Source organism: Rhincodon typus, chromosome 27 (genome assembly GCF_021869965.1).
Source record: "Rhincodon typus isolate 14 chromosome 27, sRhiTyp1.1, whole genome shotgun sequence".
NCBI classification, from domain to species: Eukaryota; Metazoa; Chordata; class Chondrichthyes; order Orectolobiformes; family Rhincodontidae; genus Rhincodon; species Rhincodon typus.
In genome coordinates this window covers 8763099-8788312 of record NC_063358.1, presented here as the reverse complement: position 1 = coordinate 8788312, position 25214 = coordinate 8763099, and the positions used below count along the sequence as shown (strand labels likewise).

The 25214-nt window shown below is 43.0% G+C and overlaps 1 protein-coding gene across 3 annotated transcripts in view; it reads left to right on the top strand.

Annotated features, from left to right (window-relative positions):
• Positions 1 to 11260: 11260 nt before the first annotated feature.
• The window catches only part of mecr (mitochondrial trans-2-enoyl-CoA reductase), a 108125-nt gene continuing 94171 nt past the window's right edge, over positions 11261 to 25214 (top strand). For all 3 annotated transcript variants that reach the window (XM_048612880.1, XM_048612878.1, XM_048612879.1), the window contains exon 1: positions 11261 to 11465. In XM_048612880.1, coding sequence (XP_048468837.1) covers positions 11299 to 11465 — 167 coding nt within the window. In that variant the 5' untranslated portion in view covers positions 11261 to 11298. The remainder of the gene's footprint in view (positions 11466 to 25214) is intronic.

Sequence of the window (25214 nt, the reverse complement as noted above, 5' to 3'; positions counted from 1 at the left end):
TGAAGAAGGGTCCTGACCCGAAACATCAACTCTCCTGCTCCTCTGATGCTGCCTGGCCTGCTGTGTTCCTCCAGCTCCACACTGTCTTATCTCTAACTCCAGCATCTGATGTTCTTGCTATCTCTGACCGTGTTAACTCTGTCTGATTATCTTGAACTTATCCAAATGCCTTGTTGTAACTTTTCTAATTATAGCTTCTAACAATTTCCTTATGACAGATGTCAAGCTAACAGTCTGTAGTTTCCTGCTGTGTCCCTCCCTTTCTAAATATAAGCGTTCCAATTTTTAAAATTAATTTGTTCTTAGGATGTGGTGGTGCTGGCTAAGCCCAGAAGGTGGAAGTAAGCTGCCTTCTTGAACCACTGCAGTCCATTTGTTACAGGTACATCCATAATGCTGTTAGGAAGGGAATTCTGGATTTTGATGCAGCAGCGGTGAAGTGATATAGTTCCAAGTTAGGATGGTGTGTGGCTTAGAGGGGAACCAGTAGGTGGTGGTGTTTCCATGCATCTGCTGCCTTTGTCCTTCCAGGTGGTAGAGGTTGCAGTTTTGGAAGGTGCTGTCAGACCATCTATTTTCCAAGCTAGTGGGACCTTGCCCAAATTTAGGAAGTTTGGAAAATTAGAACAAATCCATCAACCATCTCAAAGACCCAAGGATGATGTCTATTAGGACTCAAGCACTTGTCAGTCCACAGTTCCAATAACCTATTCACAACTATTGGTCTGGTGATTGTAATTTTCCAGCGATTCGCCATCCCTTTCAATTTCTGATTTATAGCTGCTTTGGGATGTTACTCGAATCCTCTATAATGAAGACTGATGAAAAATACCTTTTCAATTCATCTGCAATCTCTTTATTTTGCATTATTAATTCGCCAGGTTCACTTTGTTAACTTGTCTTTATTAAATGTTTCTGACTAGTTTTCACTTGTACTGTAATTATTTTCCTCTTTATTAATCTTTGCCTTTACTGTTTTTATATACACTTATCTCTGCACAATGTGTTTTATCTTTAATTTTAATACTATTTTTTACTTTTGTAGTTAACCATGAATGGTGGGACCTTGGAATTTTTCTTACTTATCGGATTGTACTAAAGGATATTACTACTAGCATGGGTCTGTGGCAGGTGGTGAGGAACCAACGAGAGGGAAAAACAGACATCTGCACCAATCTACCTTCAGCAAATACATGTGTCGGGTGTCTATGATAGTATTAGTAAGAGTGAGTACTGCACTTGTGGAGATGAAGTCCCAACTTCATATTGATAACACTTTACATTGTGTCATGTGGCACTTATAACTGTGCTAAATGGGACAAACTTCAAACAAATCTAGCAACACAAGACTGGGCATCCATGAGGTACTGTGAACCATCAGCAGCAGCAGAATTATACTCAAACACAATCTTCAATCTCATGGACAGCAGAACCCCCACTCAATTATTACCATCAAGCAGGTGATCAATCCTGGTTCAAAGGAGAGTGCAAGAGAGTATGCCAGGAGCTGCACCGGCACACCTAAAAATGAGGAGTTAATCTGGTGAAGCTGCCAAACACAATTACTTGCATGGCAAACAGCTAAGCAGCAAGTGATTGATAGACCTAACTGATTCCAAAACCAACAGATCTAAGCTCTGCAGTCCTGTGACATTAAGTTGTGAATGGTAGTGGACAATTAAACAACTCACTGGGAGAGGAGGCTCCAAAGACATCACCATCCTCAACAATGGGAGAGCCCAGCACATCAGTGCAAAAGAATAGGCTGAGCATTTGCAACAATCTTCAACCACAGTACTTTCCATACAGCTACAATGCTGGTATCTACCCAACAACATGGAAAATTGCCCAGGTATGTCCTTTACCACAAAAGAATGGCACATCAACCATGTCAATTACCACCCAATCATTTTATTCTTGATCATCAGTAAAATGATGAAATGTGTCATCTATCAAGCAGCACCTGCTCAGCAATAACCTGCTCAGTGATGCCCAGTTTGGGTTCTGCCAGGGTCACTCAGTTCCTGACCTCATTATAAACTTGGTTCAACAGGGTGTCAGTGAGACTTCTTCTGGAATACTGTGTCCAATTCTGGTCACCTTGTTATAGGAATCATCCATGTGCTTACTCAGGGCCTAACTGAGTCACACCTAACTGAACTTTATATGTCACTGAATCTGATTTTGCGTCAACAAAGCCTCTTACCCATGCAGGGCCATTCCCACAGTTCCTACTCCAAACTTTATCCCCTGAAGTAAACTATCCCTTTCACTTAGCAGAGTCTCATGTCTGGCATTGGCACTCCTGATGCAATTTCACCCACCCGCCAGGTCTGGGAAGGTCAGACTCATCTGGTGTGGAGTCTTCTTCCCATTAGCAACGCTGCAGGAGCTATCCCTGTGGTCACATGAGATGTGATTTTGGGGTTTTGCAGTTGGCTGACCTTAAGTCCCTTTGTGCAGAATATCTCCCCGGTAAGGCTATGTAATTGCCTTCACTCAAGTAGTTCTTCCCAAACTCAGCCAGACTGGCAAGGGTGCCCACTTCCATCAGAATACTCTGCAGTTCATATGCTACACTTACCGCATTTTCCAGTGATAAAGCCAGTTGTACCGCCTGTTTGAAGTCCAGTTGGGCTTCAGTTAGTAAGCACTTTTGCACAGTTGCATCATCAATCCCACATACCAAATGGTCTCTCAGCATCTATTTAAGGGTTAAACCAAAATCACATGCCTCTGCGGATTGTCTTAACCACATCAAAAATCCCGATACCGATTCCCCTGGTTTTCGAATTGAGGTGCCTCAAGGGAAAGTTAGGCTCCTGATAAGTGAAAAAGATGCAGGTCCACAAGCTGTAAGGAGAATTACTCATTGCTTTTCACCTGACCCAATGTCATTTGCCGGGAAAAAAAATAACACATTCTTTCCACATACCGGGCCTAGTCTTGGACAGCAGGATTGAATGAGTCAAGGTTCCCAATAACACCTCCGCTCTATCTGTAAAATGACCCCAAGCTTCCAATTGCCTGCCACTTTAAGACACCACCATGTTCCCATGCCAACATCTCTGTCTCAGGCCTGCTGTAGTGCTCCAGCGAGGCTCAACACTACCTGGAGAAACAACATCTCTTCTTCCATCTAGGCACCTTAAGCCTTCAGGGCTCAACATTGAGTTTAACAATTTCAGAGACTGGACACTCTCCTCCATGTTCATTACCTACTGCCACACCAAGGTCCTGTTTTATATGGGCAGCTTCCAGCAAGCCAAACCATTTTCAACTATTTTACATTTCTTGTTAGCACCCCACCGAGTATTTATCTCTCTCTTGGCTTACAATCAGTAATCTCCCTGTTTGCCTCTTCCTTTTTTCTCTCTGTCTGATCACAGTCTCCACTGCACACTATTCACTCCATCCCTTCCACCCAACCACATCATCAGAATAAATATCATAATTTTCCCACCTGCTTTTCATTCTGATGAAAGGTCGCCGGACTCGGAAAGTTGGATTTTTCTCTTTACAGATGATGGAGTACCCCAGACACTCAGGCAGTGTGGATCTTAAAGCTGCTCCTGGGGTTGCAGGCTTAGGTAAAGATTTATTATAGCTTTTTTACAGTTATTACAGTATTATATTTTACTCGTGAGATTTTCATTCATTTTGTTTCATTAACATGCATAAAAACCAAAAAAACTTGTTTATTTTAAACAGACTTCTTTTTTTAAATGAGCTTTAAAGGGTCTACAGCAAATGGCTGAGCGTTTTATTATTCTAAATTCAGAAGTTAAAAATATCTGTATGTGTTTTAAAGGGGTTTTTCACATTACAAAGTTTTTTAGAAGTTTTTCTTTGCAATGCAAAGGGTGTTTCTTCAAAAAAACTGAAGGTTTTTTTTAAGTAAGGAGTTATGTTTTTGTTTCGTGGAGTCCTACTCGTGGTCGGCTCTAGAGAAGATCTTTTTCTTCGAGGAGTTTATTGAAGAGGAATCGCTTTTTGTTCAGTTAATCAGCTAAGTGTTGATTTTATTAAGTTTTATATGTTTGATACATATATTTTTCTTTTTTTCCATTTTTAACATTATTTTCTGTAGGGAATGAAAAGTAGTTTATTTTATATATAAGGTGTTATTGAAATTTTTTTAATGTTATTAAGGGCATCTGTGATTTAGAAAAGTTATTACACAGCAGGATCAGTCAGATAGATGGGTGACTTTCGGGAAAGGTAAGAAGACAGTTCAAAAGTCTCCGGTGGCTATTCCTTGATCAAATAGATACTCAGTTTTTAGAACTGTGACTCCAGGGAAAACGGAAGGGCCAGTCAGTTATTAGACACTTGGAATGATTCTTATGTTAAGCGGTGTTTGACAAGATTTAATAGAATTATTGTTATAGGGGACTCTCCTGTCAGGGGCATAGACAGAGGATTCTGTGGAGGTGAGCATAAGTTTAGGATGGTTTGTTGCTTTCCTGGTGCCATGATTAAGGATGTCTTTAAATGTTTCAAGCATATTGTTAAAGGTGAGATTGAGAAGCCAGAAATTATTATACACATTGGTTGGTATGACATTTTTGGGGAAAGGATTAAAGCAGTACAGAGTAAATTTAAGATCTTAGGTAAAAGATTAAAAAATAGAACCTTGAAAGTAGCAATTTCAGGTTTACTCCCAATGCCAAACTCAAATGAAGGAAGAAACAAAAGGTTAAAGTAGATAAATCAATGGCTGAAGAGCTGGTGTATTGCTCAGGGACTCAAGTTTTTAAACAACTGAATGTCTTTTCGAATAGAAAAGACCTGTTCAAAAACAATAGGTCTAACCTAAACTGGAAAGGGACCAATATCTTAGCAGGTAGATTTGTTCATTCGAGTAAGGAAGACTTTATACTGATAGAGAGGTGGGGTGGAGGAATTCTAAGTTGCACTGTAAACAGAAGGATTGATGGGGAAAGTTCTGAATGTGAGGAGAACACGTCATTTAGAAAAAAAAGACAAGAGTCAGAGTATGTAGTAACTCTGAAGAAATAAATTGCATTTATTTCAATGCAAGAAGTCTTACAGATAAGGCTGATGAACTCAGGGCATGTTTAAGAACATGGGATTGGAACAGCATAGCTATTACAGAAACTTGGCTTGAGATGGACAAGACTGGCAGTTCAATGTCCAAGTTTTAAATGCTGTAGGAAGGATAGAAAAGGAGGCAAGCAAAGGGGGGGGAGCATTTTTGATTAAGGAATACATTACTGCTGTAACTAGGGAAGATATTTCTGAAAAATCATCGAGTAAAAATATATGGGTAGAAACTACAAAGAAAGGAAAGATCACTTTAATGGGATTGTACTATAGGCCTCCTAATAGTAAGAGGGAGATTGAAGAACAAATATGTAGGGAGATCTCAGGTATATGTAAACACAATAAGGTTGTGATAATGGGCGATTTTAATTTTCCAAACATTGGCGGGGCTACCATATTGTTAAAGATTTGGATAGTGAAAAATTTGTTAAATCCATTCAAGAAAATTTTCTTTATCAGTATGTGGATGTTGTTACTACAGAAGGAGCAAAACTGCACTTTCTTTTGGGCAATAAGGCAGGGCAGGTGACTGAAGCAAGAGTGGGGACACACTTTGGGTCTAGTGAACATAATTCGATTAGTTTCAAAATGGTTATGGAAAAGCATAAGCCTTCCATAAAAGTTAAAGTTTCTAATCGGAATACAACAACTTGTAATGATATGAGACAAGAACTTTCAAAAGTAGCTGCTCGCAGGATAGGCAATGGCCTAGTGGTATTATCGCTAGACTATTAATCCAGAAACTCAGCTAATGTTCTAGGGACCCAGATTGGAATCCCACTAAAGCAGTTGGTGGAATCTGAATTCAACAGAAAAAAATCTGGAATTAAGAATCTACTAATCACCACGAAATCATTGTCAATTGTCAAAAAAACTCATCTGGTTCGGTAATGTCCTTCGGGAAAGGAAATCGCCCATCCTCGCCTGGTCTGGCCTACATGTGGCTCCAGGCCCACAGCAATGTGGTTGGCTCTAAACTGCCCTCTGAAATGGCCTAGCAAGCCATTCAGTTCCACCAATCGCTAGAAAGTCTCAAAGAAATGAAACCGGACAGATCACCTGGCATCAACCTAGGCACCAGAAAAGTCAACGGCAAAAAACAGCCTGTCGATCCTCACTAACATCGGGGGGATAGTGCCAAAATTAGGAGAGCTGCCTCACAGACTAGTCAAGCAACAGCCCGACACAGTCATAGTCACGGAATCATACCTTACAACGTCCCACTATCACCATCCCTTGATATGTCCTGTCAAAGCAGCAGTACAGACCCAACAGAGGTGGTGGCACAATGGTATACAGTCAGGAGGGAGTTGCTCTGGGAGCTGTCAACATTTACTTTGGACCCCATGAAGTCTCTTGGCTTCAGGTTAAACATGGACAGGGAAATCCCCTGCTGATTACCGCATACTGTCCTCCCTCAGCTGATAAATTGGTACTTCCCCATGCTCAGCAACATTTGGAGGAAGCACTGAGGGTGGCAAGGGCACAAAATGTACTCTGGGTGAGCGATTTACATGTCCACCACCAACAGGAGTTTGGCAGCAATACTACTGATTGAGCTGGTCAGGTCCTAAAGGACATAGCTGCTAGACTGGGTCTGCAGCAGGTGGTGAGGGAACCAACAAGAGGGAAAAACATACTTGACCTCATCCTTACCAATTTGCCAGTTGCAGTTGCATCTGTCCATGACAGTATCGGTAAGAGTGACCACTGCACAGTCCTTGTGGAGATGAAGTCCCATCTTCATATTGAGAATAACCTCCACCGTGTTGTATGGCACTATCACCGTGCTAAATGAGACAGAACTCGCACAGATCTAGCAACTCAAGACTGGGCATCCATGAGGCGCTGTGACCAATCAACAGCAGAAGAACTGTTGTCCAGCAGAATCTATAACCTCACGGCCCAGCATATCCCTGCTCAACCATTACCATCAAGCCAGGGGGATCAACAGTGGCTCAATGGAGAGTGCAGGAGGGTATGCCAGGTGCAGCACCATGCATACCTGAAGATGAGGTGTCAACCTGGTGAAGGGCTACTTGCATGCCAAACAGCAAAAGCAGCAAGGATCTAAGCGATCCTACAACCAACGGATTAGATCTAAGCTCTGCAGTCCTGCCACATCCAATTGTGAATGGTGGTGGACAATTAAACAAATCACTGGAGGAGGAGGTTCCAATCTGATATCTTCAGTGATGGAAGAGCCCAGCATGTCAGTGCAAAAGATAAGGCTGAAGCATTCACAGCAATCTTCAGCCAGAAGTGCCAAGTGGATGATCCATCTCAGCCTCCTCCAGTGGTCCCCAGCATTACAGATACCAGGCTTCAGCCAATTTGATTGAGAACATTCCAGCAATAGTACTGAAGACTCGTGCTCCAGAACTTGCCCACTCCCCTAGCCAAGCTGTTCCAGTTCAGTTACAACACTGGTATCTAGCAGACAATATGGAAAATTGCCCAAGCATTTCCTGTACATAAAAATCAGGATAAATCCAACCCAGCCAATTACCACCCCATCAGTCTACTCTCGATCATCAGTAAAATGATGGAAGGTGTCATCAACAGTGCTACCAAATAGCACCTGCTCAGCAATAACCTGCTCAGTGACACCCATTTTGGGTTCCACCAGAACCGCTCAGCTCCTGACCTCATTACAGCCTTGGTTCAAAATGGACAGAAGAGCTGAATTCCAGAGGTGAGGTGAGAGTGACAGCCCTTGATATCAAGGCTGCATTTGACCAGATGTGGCATCAAGGAGCCCTAGCAAAACTGGAATCAAAGGGGATCAGGGGGCAAACTCTCCAGTAGTTCAAGTGATATCTGACATATAGGAAGATGGTCGTGGATGTTGTAGGTTAGTCATCTCAGCTCCAGGATATCTCTGCAGGAGTTCCTCAGGGTAGTGTCCTCGGCCCAATCATCTCAGCTGCTTCATCTTCCCTCCATCATACGGTCAGAAGTAGGGATGTTTACCAATGATTGCAAAATGTTCAGCACCATTCGCAACACCTCAGACACTGAAGCAGTCCATGTTTATATGCAACAAGATCTGGACAATCTAACAACCATCCCTTGGCATTCAACGGTGTTACCATCACTGAATCCCCAATATCAATATCCTGGGGATTTCCCTTGAACAAAAGCTGAACTGGATTTACCATATAAACACAGTGGCTACAACAGGTCAGAAACTAGGAATACTGCGGCGGGTAACGCACCTCCTGACTCCTCAAAGCCTGTCCACCATCTACAAAACACGAGTCAGCAGTGTGATGGAATACTCTCCACTTGCCTGGATGAGTGCAGCCCCAACAACACTCAGGAAGCTTGACACCATCCAGGACAAAGCAGCCCCCTTGATTGGCACTACATCGTCAAGCATCCACTCCCTTCACCACCGACCTTCAGTAGCAGCAGTGTGTACTATCTACAAGATACGTTGTAGAAATTCACCAATGATCCTCAGACTGCACCTTCCAAACCCATGATCACTTCTATCTAGAAGGACAAGGGCAGCAGATATGTGGGAACATCACCACCTTCAAGTTCCCCTCCAAGCCACTCACCATCCTGACTTGGAAATAAATTGCTGTTCCTTCATTGTCGCTGGGTCAAAATGCTGGCATTCCCTCCCTAATAGCATTTTGGGTCAACCCACAGCAGGTGGTCCGCAGCCCTCACCTTCTCAAGGACAATTAGGGATGGGCAATAAATGCTGGCCAGCCAGTGATGGCCACATCCCACAAATGAATAAAAAGAAAGGACATCTGACAAGTGGGAGGCATTCAAGTGTGTGATGACGAGTGTTCAGAGGCATTTCGTTCCTGTTAGAGTGAAGGATAAGACTGGTAAGATGAAGGAACAATGGACGAATAAAGATATTGAGTTTCTTGTCAAGAATAAAAGAGAATCTTATTTCAGATATAGACCACTTGGTTCAATTGAATCTCTTAATTAGTATAAAAAGTCTTGGGGCATCCTTAAGAGAGAAATCAGGAAGGCAAAGAGGGAATATAAGATAGCATTGGCAGATAAGGTTACAGGTAGTCCAAAGAGATTCTACAAATATATTAAAAGCAAGAGGGAAGCTAGAGAGAGGGTAGGGTCTCCTAAAGGTCATGGAGACCATCTTTGTGTTGAACCCCAGGAGATAGAAGAGATACCAAAAGAATATTTTGTGTCAGTTTTTACTCTGGGGAAAGAAATAGAGTCTAGAGAATGCGGAGAAATAAACTTTAATGTCTTTTAAAAAAAAGTTCACATTACAGAAGAGGAAGTTCGGGAATACAAAAGTGGATAAACCTCCAGGGCCAGATTCAATGTATCCCAGAATATTGTGGGAAGGGAGGAAATTACGACACCCCTTGCAGGAATATTTGCATCATCTGTAACTACGTGAGGTGCCTGATGACTGGAGGGTGCCTAACGTTGCACCTTTGTTTAAGAGAGGTTGTAAGGAGAAACTGCGAAACTATAGATATGTGAGTCTGACTTTGGTTGTGGGTAAATTGTTGGAGGTGATTATAAAAGATAGGAGTTATGGATATTTAGAGAGGCAAAAATTGTTTAGGGATACTCAGTATAGTTTTGTGCAAGGAAAACTGTATCTCACAAACTTGATTGAGTTTTTTGAGGAAGTTACCAAAAAAATTGATGATGGCAGAGCAGTAGACATTGTATATTTGGATTTTAGTTAAGTTTTTGACAAGGTTCTGCATCGTAGACTAATTCTTAAATATAGGTCACATGGGATTCAGGGTGAACTTGCCAATTGGGTAGATAATTGGCTTAATGGCAGGAGACAGAGAGTAATTGTGGAGGGTTGCTTTTTGGACTGGAGACTTGTGACCAGCTGTGTTCCACAGGGATCGGTTCTGGGTTCTCTTTTGTTTGTTGTTTATATAAATGATTTGGGTGAGAATATAGAAGGAATGGTTAGTAAGTTTGCAGATGACGCCAAAATTGGTGGCAGAATAGACAGTGAAGAAGATTTTCAAAAATTACATACATATCATGATGAAATGGGTCAATGGGCTGAAAAATGGCAGATGGAATTCAATCTGGATAAACGTGAGGTATTGTAGTTTGGTACAACAAACAAGGGTATGGCTTATACCCAATGGTTGGGCCTTGGACAGTGTTGTAGAACAGAGACACTTGGGGATTCAGGTACATAATTCTTTCAAGTTTGCGTCGACAGGGTGATTAAAAAGGCATTTGGCACACTTTGCTTCATTGCTCAGTCCTTTTGAATACAGGATTTGCGAAGTCATGTTGAGGTTGTACAGGACATTGGTGAGGCCTCTTCTGGAATATTATGCCCAGTTCTGGTCACTCAGTTATAGGAAGGACATTATCAAGCTGGAGAGGGTTCAGAAGAGATTTACTGGGTATGGAAGGTTTGAGTTGTAAAGAAAGGCTGGATAGGTTGGGACTTTTTTCACTGAGGTGTGGGAAGTTAAGAGGTGATCTTATAGAAGTTTATAAAACTATGATATATATATATATAGACAGAGTTAATGGTAGTTGTCTTTTTCCTATGATGGGGTATTTCCACAGTCGGGGACATGTTTTTTAAGATGAAAGGAGAGAGATTTAAAAAAGATGTGAAGGAATTTTTTTACCTAGAGGATATATCAAGTATGGAATGAACTTCCTGAGGATGTGGTGCATGTGGGTACAATTACAACGCTTAAAAAGACACTTGGATAAGTGCATGAAAAGGAAGGGTTTGGAGGGATATGGGCCAAATGCAGGCAGGTTGGACTAATTTACTTTGGGATTATGTTCGGCATGGACCGGTTGGACCAAATAGTCTGTTTCCGTGCTGTAGGACTCTATGCTGTCAGATCTGCTGAATTTGTTCAACAATATCTGTTGTTACCTAATAAACTAACCAGCTATTCTTCAAAGAGTCACCGGACCCGAAACGTTATCTCTGATTTTTTTTCTTCACAGATGCTGCCAGACCTGCTGAGCTTTACTAGCAACTTCTGTTTTTCTTCTCCTCTCGAGCTCGTTTGCCCTGCAGACCCTTTAGCTCCCGACCATATTTTAGAAAGATATTGGCTCTGAAAAACTGACCATGCACCAAACACTGGATAGTTATATTTTTTGAATTAAATTTGTCTTCCTTTTTTCAAACGGTTTTTATAACGTCATTGCCGCGCGCCGGCAATGCCGCTGTCGTCATCAGAAGGCGGCCACGGCCGTTGCCTGAGTAACGGAGCTATGGCCTTGAGTTGGTTCTGTGTCCGGGTGCTGTGCCGGAGGGGACCCGGCCGCTGGGGTCCTCTGTGTCGTGTAATGGGCCGGGTTTTGACCAGCTCGGCAGTGGCTCGGGGACATTGCGAAGCTCTGGTTTACCACAAGCATGGCGACCCGCTCCGTGTCATCCGGTAAGAGAGTAAACTGGATTCAAAGTAACTGCTGGAGGAAAAGAGTGTTACCAATCTAGTTGAGGCCCCGCTGCAGACATCCCAGCCTGGCACTTTGCAGCCAGCTGGTGGCCCAGTTCAACCAGCCCTGCATGCACTTTTGCCACCCATTCACATTGTCAAAGAGTGAAATCTTCATGTGTTTTTTTTAACCTGTCACCCTTATGTCACTGAGTGAATAATCCAGCATTTGTGCACCTGTGAAAATGTAGGACTACAAATCTAGCAACACCGTTGTTCATTTTTTCCTCCAGTAATTGGTTCTGCATATGCTGTCGTGAGTTCGCAGACGTTTCATTACATTTCATTCTTGGAGAACCAAGCCCCTAGAAATTCCCATACTTGCCTCTGTTTGGCCTGTCCTCGGATCCCGATGTCCCAATCGAACAGGCGGTTCTCCTTATTCGTGTGAATGGAGGCGAGTGTGTACTGGTCATGTCTTTTTGTTGCTAGTTGGTGTTCATGTATTCTTGTCGCCAGTTTCCTTCCTGTCTGTCCAATGTAATGTTTGTTGCAGTCTTTGTATGGGATCTTGTCTATTACGTTGGTTCTGTTCGTAATGGGTAAGGAGTCTTTGGTTCGAGTTAGCAGTTGGCGTAGGGTTGATGTAGATTTGTGTGCCACTCTGATGCCCAATGGTTGTAGGAATCTTGTGGTCAGTTTGGATATGTTCTTGATGTATGGTAACTTGATGAGTATGTCAGGGCATTCTGTATCTTCCTGTTATTGTTTGTGTGATAGGCATTGTCGGACCCAGCTGTTCAGGTATCTGTTATCCTTCAATGCTTGGTAGAGGTATTCTTGTTGGTTTTGGCACAGTCCCGGGTTGCTGCAGTGTGTTGTCGCTCGTTTAAATAGTGTTTTTAAGCACTTCGTTTGCGGGTGTTGGGGTGGTTGCTGTTGAAATTCAGGACTTGATCCATGTGTGTGGCCTTTCCGTATACCTTCGTCAGAAATTCCCCGAGTAGGCTATCAACGAACACGTAGAATTACATCCTATATGTACAACACTGTGAAGAAAAGTCGGAAATGAGGTAACCAATTCCAACCGACCCCAGAGTTCAAATACCAGGCGGGAAAACACAACAGCGCTTCATCGGAGGCTGCACTGATCATGTTACCCAGTAGGGTAATGAAATGTCTGCGAACTAACGAGCCAGCTCGGCAAGCGAACCTACCACAGCATCCACAACTCAAGATACAAATCTGCAGAATCAAGGTTCAAGTATATTTCAGTTCGAAGTTCAGGAAACATTTGGAAATTGGCCACAGTAAACATAAAACAGTAAAAGTCACAAGAAAATGTGACAGTAATGAAAACTATACATAATTAAGATGACTTCTGAAAAATAACTACATCCTCATATCATGCATGCAACATATTGGAGTTGAAGATGAAGCTGAGTTTTACAACATTTTGTGGTATCTTCGAGAAATCTTTTGTTTTCTTAGTGGCAGGAAGCCTTTCCTTACTTCCAATGTGAGTAATTCATTGACTTTGGGAAGCTGATTTAGGTTCTATTACTTATTTACAGAGACTGAGTTAATGTAACTTATACATAGACTGTCACAGTATTAAGGACTTGGTTGGGGAGGAATTTGTGTTGATGAAAAAATTCTTAGCATGTAGATGGCCTGCAAGAAAAGGGGCAAAACCTGAGCTCTTGGGAAATAAGACAGGACAAGTGACTGAGGTGTTAGAAGGGGAGTACTTTGGGACCAGTAACTATAATTCTTTTAATTTTAAAATATGGAAAAGGATATGTCTTATCCACAAGTTAAAGTTCAAAATTGGGACAATACCATCAAAATTGGCGTTAGGCAATGGCCTAGTGGTATTCTCGCTAGACTATTAATCCACAAACCCAGCTAATGTTCTTGGGACCCAGGTTCGAATCCCACCACAGCAGATGGTGGAATTTGAATTCAAGCTTTTTTTCAAAAAGCCTGGAATTAAGAATCTGTTGATCACCATGAAATGATTTCGAATTGTTGGAAAAACCCATCTGGTTCGCTAATGTCCTTCAGGGAAGGAATTCTGCCACCTTCACTTGGCCTGGCCTACGTGTGACTCCAGACCCACAGCAATGTGGTCGACTCTCAACTGCCCTCTGAAATGGCCGAGCAGGCCACTCGGTTGTACCAATCATGACAAAGTCTCAAAGAAATGAAACTGGATGAATCACCTGGCATCGACCTAGGCACTGGAGAAGACAACAGCAGAAACAGCCCTGTCGATCCTGCAAAGTCTTCCTCATTGACATCTGGGATCTAGTGCCAAAATTGGGAGAGCTGTCTTACAGATGAGTTAAGCAACAGCCTGACATAGTCATGGTCACAGAATCATACCTCACAATGTCGCAGACACCACCATCACCATCCCTGATGTCCTGTCCCAGGGGCAGGACAGACCCAGCAAAGGTGGTGGCACAGTGGTATACAGTCAGGAGGTTGTTGGTTTAGGAGTCCACAACATTGACTCTGGACCCCGTGAAGACTCATGGCTTCAGGTTAAACGTGGACAAGAAAACCTCCTGCTGGTTACCACATACTGTCCTCTGCCAGCTGACGAATTGGTACTCCTCCATGTGGAAGAAGCACTGAGGAGGGCAAGAGCACAAAATGTACTCTGGGTGGGGGATTTCAATGTCTACCACCAAGAGTGGCTCAGCAGCAGTACTACAGATCGAGCTGGTCGGCTCCTAAATGACACAGCTGAAGACTGGGTCTGTGGCAGGTGGTGAGGTAACCAACAAGAGGGAAAAAGCATACTTGACCTCATCCTTACTAATCTGCCAACTGAAGTTGCATCTGTCCATGACAGTATCAGTAGGAGTGACTATCGCACAGTCCTTGTGGAGACGAAGTCCCACCTTCACATTGAGAATAACCTCCATCCTGTTGTGTGGCACTAACCCCGTGCTAAATGGGACAGACTTCGCACAGATCTAGGCACTTGACTGAGCATCCATGAAGTGCTGTGGGCCATCATCAACAGGAGAACTGTAGTTAAGCACAATCTGTAACCTCATGGCCTGGCATATCCCCCCACTCGACTATTGCCATCTAGCTGGGGGATCAACCCTGGTTCAATGGAGAGTGCAGAGGGGATTGCCAGCAGCAGCATCAAGCATACTTGAAGATGAGGTATCAACCTATTGAAGCCACTAAATAAGACTACTTACACACCAAAGCAGCAAGTGATAGACAGAGCTAAGCGATCCCACAACCAACGGATTATATCTAAGCTCGGCAGTCCTGCCACATCCAATTGTGAATGGTGGTGGACAATTAAACAAACAACTCACTGGAGCAGAAGGCTCCATAAATATCCCCATCCTCAATGATGGAAGAGTCCAGCACATCAGTGCAAAAGATAAGGCTGAAGCATTCACAGCAATCTTCAGCCAGAAGTGCCAAGTGGATGATCCCTCTCAGCCTCCTCCAGTGGTCCCCAGCATTACAGATACCAGGCTTCAGCCAATTCAATTCACCCCATGTGATATCAGGGAATAGTTGGGGACACTGGATACTGCAAAGACTACGGGCCCTGACAACATTCCAGCAATAGTACTGATGATGATGTATGCTCCAAAACTTGTTGCTTCCCTAGGCAAGCTATTCCAGTACAGTTACAACACTGGCATCCATCTGATGATGTGGAAAATTGCCCAAGTATGTCCTGTACATAAAAAGCAGGACAAATCCAACCCGACCAATTACCACCCCATCAGTCTGCTCTCGATCATCAGTAAAATGATGGAAGGTGTCATCAACAGTGCTATCAAGCAGCACCTGTTCAGCAATAACCTGCTCAGTTATTCTCAGCTCCTGACTTCATTACAGCCTTGGTTCAAATGTGAACAAAAGAGCTGTATTCCAGAGTTGAGGTGAGAGTGACATCCCTTGACATCAAGGCTGCATTTGACGGAGTGTGACATCACAGAGCCCTAGCAAAACTGGAATCAATGAGTATCAGGGGGCAAATTCTCCGGAGGTTGAAGTCATACCTGACACACAGGAGAATGGTTGGGGTTGTTGGAGGTCAATCATCTCAGCTCCAGGACATGTCTGCAGGAGTTCCTCAGAGTAGTGACCTCGGCCCAACCATCTTCATTGATGAAGCAGCTGATCTTCCCTTCTTCATGAGGTTAGAAGTGGGAATGTTCTCTGATGATTGGGCAATGTTGAGTACCATTCGTGACTCCTCAGATACTGAAGCAATCCATGCTCAAATGCAACAAGATCTGGACAATATCCAGGCTTGGGCTGACAAGTGGCAAGTGATATTTATGCCATACAAATGCCAGGCTATGACCATCACCAGTAAGAGACAATCTGATCACTGCCCCTTGACATTCAATGGTGTTACCATCACTGAAACCCCGCTATCAACACTCTGGGCGTTATAATTGACCAGAAGGTCAACTGAACTCACCACATAAACACTGGCTACATGAGCAGGCTAGAAGCTAGGAATACCTCGGTGAGTAACTGTCCACCATCTACAAGGCACAAGTCAGGAGTGTGATGGAATACTCCCCACTTGCCTGAATGAGTGCAGCCCCAACAACACGCAAGAAGCTTGACACCATCCAGGACAAAGCAGCTCACTTGATTGGCACTACATGCACAAGCATCCACTCCCTCCACCACCGACGCTCAGTAGCAGCAGTGTGTACTATCTACAAGACGCACTGCAGAAATTCACCAAAGACCCTTGGACAGCACCTTCCAAACCCACGGCCATTCCCTTCTAGAAAGACGAGGGCAGCAGACATATGGGAACACTACTACCTTCAGGTTCCCCTCTAATCCACTCACCATCCTGACTTGAAAATATATCGGCATTCCTTCACTATTACTGGGTCAAAATCCTGGAATTCCTTTGCTAACGGCAATGTGGGCCAAGCTACAGCTGGTGGACTGCGGTGGTTCAAGAAGGCAGCTCACCACTGTCATCTCCAAGGGCAACTAGGGATAGGCAAGAAATGCTGGCCAGCTAGTGACACCCACATCCCACAAATGAATAGAAAAAAAAGAGGCAGGAACATTCAAAAGTTGGTTGCAGGAGGCTGTTCGCAGCCAAAGGGTCTTCTGGCAAGTGGGAGGCTTTCATAAAGCTAAATAATGACAGTTCAGGGCCAACATGTTCCTGTTATTGTAAACGCCAAAGTTGGTAGCAATAGGGAACACTGGATGACTAGAGATAACAGTGGCTGTGGTCAAAAAAAAAATCAGGCAAAAAGAGAATCTGAAGAGATCCTACGAGTATATTAAGGAGAAAGTGTAGCTCGCAAAACAATAGGGCTCCTTAATAGTCAACAATGTTATCTACGCCTGAGTAACAAGAGATGGGTAAGAGCCTCAAAGAATATTTTTTGTCAGTGTTTACTGTGAAGAAAGACATGGAAGCTAGGAAACTCGCAAGTAAAGAATGATATCTTGGAAAGAGTCTACGTTATGGCAGGAGGTCTTAAAATGCATAAAGGTAGCTAAATCCCCGGAACATGATCAAGCATATCCCAGACATTTTGAGAAGCAGTTGCGGGACCCCTAGCAGAGAGATTTGCATCCTCGACGGCTGTGGGTGAGGTGCCGGAAGACTGGAGGTTGCTCATGGTGTGCTGTTATTTGAGAGGCTGCAAGAAAAATCCAGGGAACTGCAGACTAGTGAACATAACATTAGTAGTGGGTAAGTTAATGGAGAGGATTCTGGAAGACTGACTCTACATGCATTTGGTAGGGCAAAAACTAATTAGGCATAGTCAGCATGGCTTTGTGCATGGGAGATTGTGTCTCTCAAATTTGGTTGAGTTTTTTGAAGATGTGACCAAAAAGATAGATGAGAGCAGTGTGGTAGATGTTGTCTGTGTGGACTTTAGCAAAACGCCTTCAATAAGGTTCTGCATGATAGACTGATTAATAAGGTTAGACCACATGGGATCTAGGGAGACCTAGCTAAGTTAGTACAGAATTGGCTTGATGATAGGAGGCAGAGGGTGGTGGTAAAGGGTTGCTCTCCTGTAGAGGGCAGTGCGTGTGGGAGTTTGCATTCTACATGTTGCCTGCATCTGTTCATTGAAGACTGAAATAAGAACACCTTCTGTAACTGTGAGGAGCTGCTGCTGCTGATTTGAGGCCAGGAGTCTGGGGCCTTGAGTGCTGCAGCCTGGTGGGCTGGAGGGACTAAGCCAGGGACTCTTGCTGCTGCTTTTGGAAGATTGGTGGCCTTTGTCCCTCCTTATTGAGTTAAAGACTGAAGTGATAACACTTGCGCCTGGGAGGAGTTGCAGCTGCTGAATTGAGTCCTTGAGCCTGGTCGCGCTGCTGCTGCTGCCCTGAAAAGCTTGGTGGCTTGCATTTCTAATTGGTTGGTGTCCAAGAGTGTTGATGCCTGAAGCGTGGACGTTTTTTCTTCAGTTGGGGGATTCAGGCCTGGGCGTTAATTGTTTGGGCCCATGTGAGTAAGTGCTATACAGCTCTCTCATCTCAGGATCCATTCTGGAAGCTCGCAGAGTCCTGTGAGAGGGCCTTCTGCAGGTAAGCACTGAGAGGCTCAATGCTTACCCCGCCCCCACAACCCCAAGTTTGGAAGAGCTGATTGGCGCCTCGACTGTCTTTCCAGGGGCGAGTCCCTGGGACTGGATGGGCCAACCATAACGTTTTTCAGGGCGTTCTGGGATGTCCTGGGTGGGGGAGGTGACTATGCGCATGTCCTAGACGAACATATTGCGACTGGAGGGTTGCTGCTTTCTTGGCACAGGGCCTAAGGGGGATATCCGTTTGTTAAAAAATTGGTGCCTGGTCTCCTTCCTCAGCATAGGCTACAAAATCTTTGCCAGGTATTTTTGACTCATCTCAGCAATACGCTTGACCACATGATCCACTAAGACCAGTCCTTCGCTGTGCTGGGCCAGAACATCCATGGCAGCATCCACCTGGTCCAGGAAGTGATTCTTCATTCCCACAGGGCCCGCTTGTCGGTTGCTGTATGGTTGACATGCTCTTCCATGTTCACAGACCCAGCTGACTTGTGGAGAAATGTGCGAGTGACAGGAGGTCTGCTCTGCTGTGTCCTCTGAGGATCCACTGGGGCAAGTGCTAGGAATTTTGACCAATCAGTGACAGATGTATCCCCTGCCGGAGGAGATCTATTGCTTCATATCCTGTACCTTGGATTTCATTTTTGCCCTGCTGAGGAATCCTGGTGGGCAAGCTGGCATGAGTTGGACATAAAGGTGACTGCCGGCTTAACACGCTGGATAGGACTGGTCTGAGTTTTTGTCTTACAGAACTCAAGTGCTGGTCGTAAACCAACTGGTGGCCACCATGGTATGGTAACGGCAGGTCACTTGGTCCCTCCCCCAGCTTTGTCACGATGATCCAGGAAAAACTCAAGCCTCCCAGTGCTGCCTTTTGTCTGGGACTGGTCTGCCTTCGCATCCAGATAGCAACCTACCGCCTTTAGACCCTATAGCAATACCTTTTGTGTTGAGCCTCCTCCAAGGTGGGTATGCCCCGATTATGTATTCGGTAAAATGTGCAGTCTCCGAAATGATGCACAGTGGTCCCGGCCTCAGGTCATCTTCCACAAATTGCCTTTTACTTGGACCTGATTACAGTCTGGAACGCGGCCGGCTTGCCCAAGACCTCTTCCTTCTACAGGTGTGGCTGCTGTCATCAGGGAGCTGCTGCTAAGGAACATGCTTGCCATCTGGATATGCCTTGATATGGTGTTTTGCCCTCCAGCAGTGAAGATCACCAGTGGAGGGCCCTCTACAAAGGGGTCGTCTCCTCTTCCATCAAGGATCTGGGGTGGAGAGTGCTGCATGCATCAGTCCCATGAACCCGGCAACTGAGCAAATATACTGGGTGTCAGACCATGTGCACATTCTGTGGCCTGGAGGAAATGATGTTTCATGTTTATGTTGAGTCTTTTTGTTTGCAGCCCTGTTTGGTTTTCTGAGGGGGCTGTTGTTAAAAGTTTGGTTGTATTTCAACCCGACACTCCTGATCTACAGACACCTGGAGCGGGAAGAGGTGGACAAGTCTACGAGCCTTCTCATGGCTTTACTCCTGGGCTTGGCCAAGATGGCCATCACCAGGTCCAGGCAGCGGGCCAAAGTGGGGCTTGTTGTTCCTGACTGTCTGCCCCTCTTTCGCGGTTACATCAGTGCTGGGGTGTCCCTAAAGAAGGAGCACACAATGCTTACTGTCATGGTTGAGGCCTTCAAGCCCGCTGGATACCAGGGGAGCTGGAGTGCATTATCATCTTGGGTAATGATATTCTGGTTTAGTTAGTTGTCTCTATAGTATAACCTTCCATTTTGCCTTTTGTGTTTGCGGTTTGGTGCCCTGGGAAGAGGGCTGACTTATTTTCCCTTTGTTCTGATTTTGGACCCCTTGGAAGAGCCAAGCGGGTCCTATTTTAGCCCCATACTGCCCTTATCCCAGGTGTGCTTGATGGGGATTGGTGAGAAGGGCGTTGTGTTTTCTTCTGGTGAAATGAGCAGTGGAACTTCTTTGGATTTTAAACCATTGTTGTCCCTGTCCCAGGAGTGTTCAATGGTGACAGAGCAAAAGACGTTGGTGGAGATGAAGTCAAGAGAGCAGCTTTTTTCTTTTAATTTGTTTTTGTTTTTGCCCCAGAGTAATAGGCCCTTTATTTTTGTTTAACTAAGGCAAGGCAGCTTTACTTTCTGTATTGATAGAGCAGAATGGCTTTGCTCTATGTTTTACCCCTTGCTGTCCCTGTCCCTGGAGTGTCTGATGGGGTCATTGTTAGGAGCATCTTGGGTTTTTTTTATTTAAACCTTTTCATTTAAAAGAACGGAGGGTTGTTTTTCAGACTGGCAACCTATCACCAGCGGTGTTCCACAAGGATCAGTTGTGGGTCCACTTTTGTCATTTATATCAATGATTTGGATGAGAATATAGAAGGCATGGTTAGTATGTTTGTGGACAACACCAAATTTCGTGGTATAGTAGATTTTGAAGGTTTTCAAAGGTTACAAAGGGATATTGATGAAATGGGTCAATGGGCTGAAAAATGGCAGATGGAGTTCAATCTGGATAAATGCAAGATATTGCATTTTGTTACAACAAACGGGGACTGGACTTGGGTCGTGTTGTATAACAGAGGGATCTAGGGATCTAGGGATCTCGGTGCATAATTCTTTGAACTTTGTATCATACATAAACTGGGTGGTTAAAAGGGCATTTGGCATGCTTACCTTCATTGCTCAGTTCTTTTGAGAATAGGAGTTAGGAAGTCATGTTGAGGTTGTACAGATCATTGGTAAGGCCTCTTCTGAAGTACTGTGTCCAGTTTTGGTCACCTAGTTGCTGGAGGGGATTCAAGAGATTTGCCGGGTCTGGAAGATTTGAGTTGTAAAGAAAAGCTGGATATCCTGGGACTTTTTTCACTGGAATGTAGGAGGTTGAGGGTTGACCTTTTATAGACATTTATAAAATCATGAGGTGTATAAATAGGGTTAATGCTGTTGTCTTTTCCCCAGGATGGGGGATTTAAAGACTAGGGGCACTTTTTTTTAAGGTTAGCAGAGAGAGATTGAGAAAAGACATGAGGGGCATTCTTTTTGTTTTACACAAGAGGTGGTTTGGATGCGGAATGAATTTCCTGAGGAAGTGGTGGATGTGGGTGCAATTACAACGTTTAAAAGACATTTGGATAAGTGAATGAATATGAAAGGTTTGGAGGGATATGGGCCAGGAGCAGGCAGGTGGGAATGGTTTAGTTTGGGATTATGTTTGGCAAAGACTAGTTGGATGGAAGGTTCTGTTTCGGTGTTGTCTTACTCTATGACTTTTAGACCGTTGTTGCCCCGACCCAGGAGCATTCAATGGGGATGGAGCAGAGGGGCCTTGATTTTTAGTTTCCTTTGCGTTTGACTGAGTCAATGAATATTTATTCCGCATTTCAACTCCTTATCGCTCCTACCCCAAGATTGGTTGGTGAGGACAGGGTCGAGGAAAGCCCTCTTTTCTTCATTGTTTTTCTTTTTTTCTTTTTTCCTGAGTCCTTAGTGACAATACCATGGTTTAAAGAGGTGTATTTTGTCCAATTTTTTTTTTTGAGAGGAACGTTCGAGACAGAGGTGCCGAGCAGTCTTCTCCAAAGGCAATAAAGTAAATGGCTTATGAGACCTTGATTTCCTTTGAAGTTGGAACAATAGAAGCAACCTGAATGGGTGGGGTCAAGCTCCCATAGAACCAGGATTTCTTTTAAGTTTTAGCCTCCAGTAGCAATTGCTGGGGTCTTGGAGTTGGATGTGAAAGTTCTTATTCCTATCTCTCTCTCTCACAGCTGAAAGCTGGGGTTCACTTCCTGTCACCAGAATTGAATGAGATAATCTATTTTACTGAGTTTGCCTTTGGCAAAGGTGTGTTTTTGATGTGTTACTATATTGGAATAGTTAGTAGCAGTTAATATAGATTATTTTGTTAGGCATTTCTAATTATCTTATTTTTATTTTGACTGTATTTTAATTATAGTGTATGAATAAAGTGTAATTTGTTTCAGACTGATAATTTGACTAATCGAATCATTTCCGAAACACAACACCTTCCACTTATCTTTAAAATAAGATAAGAGTTTGGGTCTAGGCTAAATTTTGAGGTGTTTCGGTCTGGTCCACAACACACTAAGGACTCCTGACAGGATCAAAATCTCTTAAGTTTCAGATTATTGGACTCAAACGCAGTGAGTGGTGAGTGTTGGTGTTCTCTTTAGGTGTTGAATTTGGTTGATTTTTAAACCAGATGTGCCTTATGTAATAAAGGCTGTATTAGTCACTAAGAGTTTCCTGGAAGAAGTCACCTCGGAGTTTTACAGAAAGTGAGCAAGCCAAAGCTTTTTGATTTAACAAACAAGCTGGAGTTGGGGTTGCCTTTGTGCAAAAAGGGGAGGTATTTGCAGCCATAACTCGATGTGATGGCATTTCCAGCAATTGTAAACAATCATTGGAAATGGCTAAAATTCAATTGCAAATAAAGCAACTTGAACATGCCAAGGAAATAAAATTTGAGTTACAATTGAAAGCAGAAGAAAAAAGAAAGGAAAAGAAGGCTCCAACAGAAAAAAGGCAGAAAGAGTTTTTGAATTTGAGATTGGAACTGAAAACTAACAGTCGACTTAAAAGGGCAGAGATAGAGGTGAAAGATAGGGGTAACAATGAGGATAGTGACAGCGGGCAGTCCCATGGTAGCCAAAGATCTAGTGAGAATCTATTTAAATCAAGTGTTGCCAAAGTTCAAAGAGAAGCATGTTGAAGCCTTTTTCATTTCACTTGAAAAAATAGCTAAACAAATAAAATGGCCAGTGCCAGTTTGTTGATCCCAAATAAAGTTGTTACGTAGAGCCAGTGAGGTAATTGTACCACAATCAGTGGAGGTATCTGGGGAGTATGATGAGGTGAAAAAAAGCATTTGAAGTGCATGTGAGCTAATACCAGAAATCTACTGACAATGTTTTAGGAATCCTAAGAAGGGAACCTAGTCAAATGTACATAGAGTTTGAAAAGATCAAACAAAGTAATTTTGATAGGTAGATAAGGGCATTGAAAATGGGTCAAACATATGACTCTCTGAAAGAGACTTCGGAGCAAGTCAATCTTTGAAAAGAGATAAGATATGTAACTCAGAAGGAGTATTGCCCAAAAAAAATGATAATATGTGGAATTCACAGTGAGAAGAGCAGTGTTTTTGGATGTAAAATGAGGTTAGAGAATCATGTGCAAACTAGCGAGATGGTGGTAGCAGTGGTAAAGAAATTCTCAGTTCCAGAAATAGTATGTTCTATGTTCTATGTTTATCCTTTGTAATGATATAGCTGGATCACAGGTGGAAGTGATGCCCACTGGAATTGAAAAGCCAGTGGAAAATCAGGAATTGAGGTATTATAGGAAGTAAGTATATCCTGGGATTTTTCCTGACTGTCTGATAACACCGGTCACGTAGCCACAGGTAGAAACAGGAGGAGAAATCAAAGAATAAATATAAGGAAGTTGAAGTACAATTATCAGATACCATGTTTGATCAAATGGTTGAGGGGGGAAAAAGAAACAAGAGCAAGTAGAGGACAAAGTAGATATTTTTAGTTCAGAGAAATTAGCTGAATTATAATAAGAAAAAATTAAAGCAGTTGTATTAAAAAGTGTACACAGAAGAAGAATCTGAGAGTAACATTCTGGGATACAATCTTAAAAATGAACACTGGTGGGTTATAGAAGGGAGGTTTGCAGATTGCACATGAATCACTAGTAGGAGGTCATTTTGGAGTAAGAAAAACTTGAGTGAAAATACAAAAGCATTTTTATTGGCCTGGACTGCGTGAGTATGTGGTGAAACTTTGCCGAGCATGTCATACGCGTCAAGTAATTGGAAAACCTTTAGGCAATGATAAAACCAGTACCCTTAATATCCATTCCTGCATTTGAGGTACCTTTTACAAGAGTCTTAATTAATTGCATAGGACCCCTATCTAAAACATAAGTGGAATCGGTATTTGTTGGCCATAATGGGTGTGTCTATTAGATTTCCGGAGGCCATTCTGTTACACAATACCACAGCTAAACGGAATTGTAGAAGAATTAGTCAAATTTTTTAATAGATACGGACTATCCACAGACATACAATTGGATTGGGGGTCAAACTTTAAATCAAAGTTATTCAAGAAAATTATGGATAGCTTAGGAATAAAACAATTCAAATCCACTGGTACCTTCCAGAATCTCAGGGAGCATTAGAGCAATGCATTGAACTTCAAAAACTTTGACTTATAGTCAAGACTATCCAGACAATTGGGATAAAGGAATTCCATTTGTACTTCTTGCCATTAGGGATGCACTGAATGAATCAACTAAATTCACTCCATTTGAATTAGTTTTTGGGCAGGAGTTGAGAGGGCCATTGAAATTAGTTCAGGAGAACTAGGTGAGTCAGAGTTCAGAGACTACATATTTGCACAGTGTCAAATTTTAGGGAAAGATTAAACAGAATGGGTGAGCTGGCTATACAGCATTTGTAAGTAGCACAGCATGTGATGGAACAGGAAGCAGACTAGAAATCAAACATTTATAACTTTGCTAGTGGAGACAAAATGTTAGCATAACTCCCAGTGGTAGGTAAACCTCTAAAGGCAAGATTTAGTGGCCCTTATCAAATCGAAAGGAAATTGAGTAACATGAATTATTGAGTAAGAATGCCAGATGGGAAGTAATTTCAGAGGCTGTGTCATATGAATATGGTCTAAAGGTATTTAGAAAGGGAAGGAAAGTGATAAAAGAATGTGTTACTGGTTATAGCACAAAGTGAAGAACCAGGTTGGATGGTTCTGAATTGGACAAATTAAATTGGACGGTGAGCAAGTTCTCAAAAATTGGGTTAAATTATTGAGTTACTTTGCAGAGGAAAATCGAAATGACCTGAAAGAGTTGTTACAATCACACAGAGATATATGTGGGAATAAGCTGGGAAGTTCTAATCTAATTGCACAAGATGTAGATATAGGAAATGCTGTTCCAATTAAGTAACATCTTTCCAGACTTCATGTGTTTAATAATGACATAACAATAATAATTCACCATTATATGACACCTTTTTAATGTAGTACAAATCCCAAAAAGGCCACCTTTATGTTCCAACTCTACAGGATAAATACAGTGGTTTGAATGATTTTTAAAAACT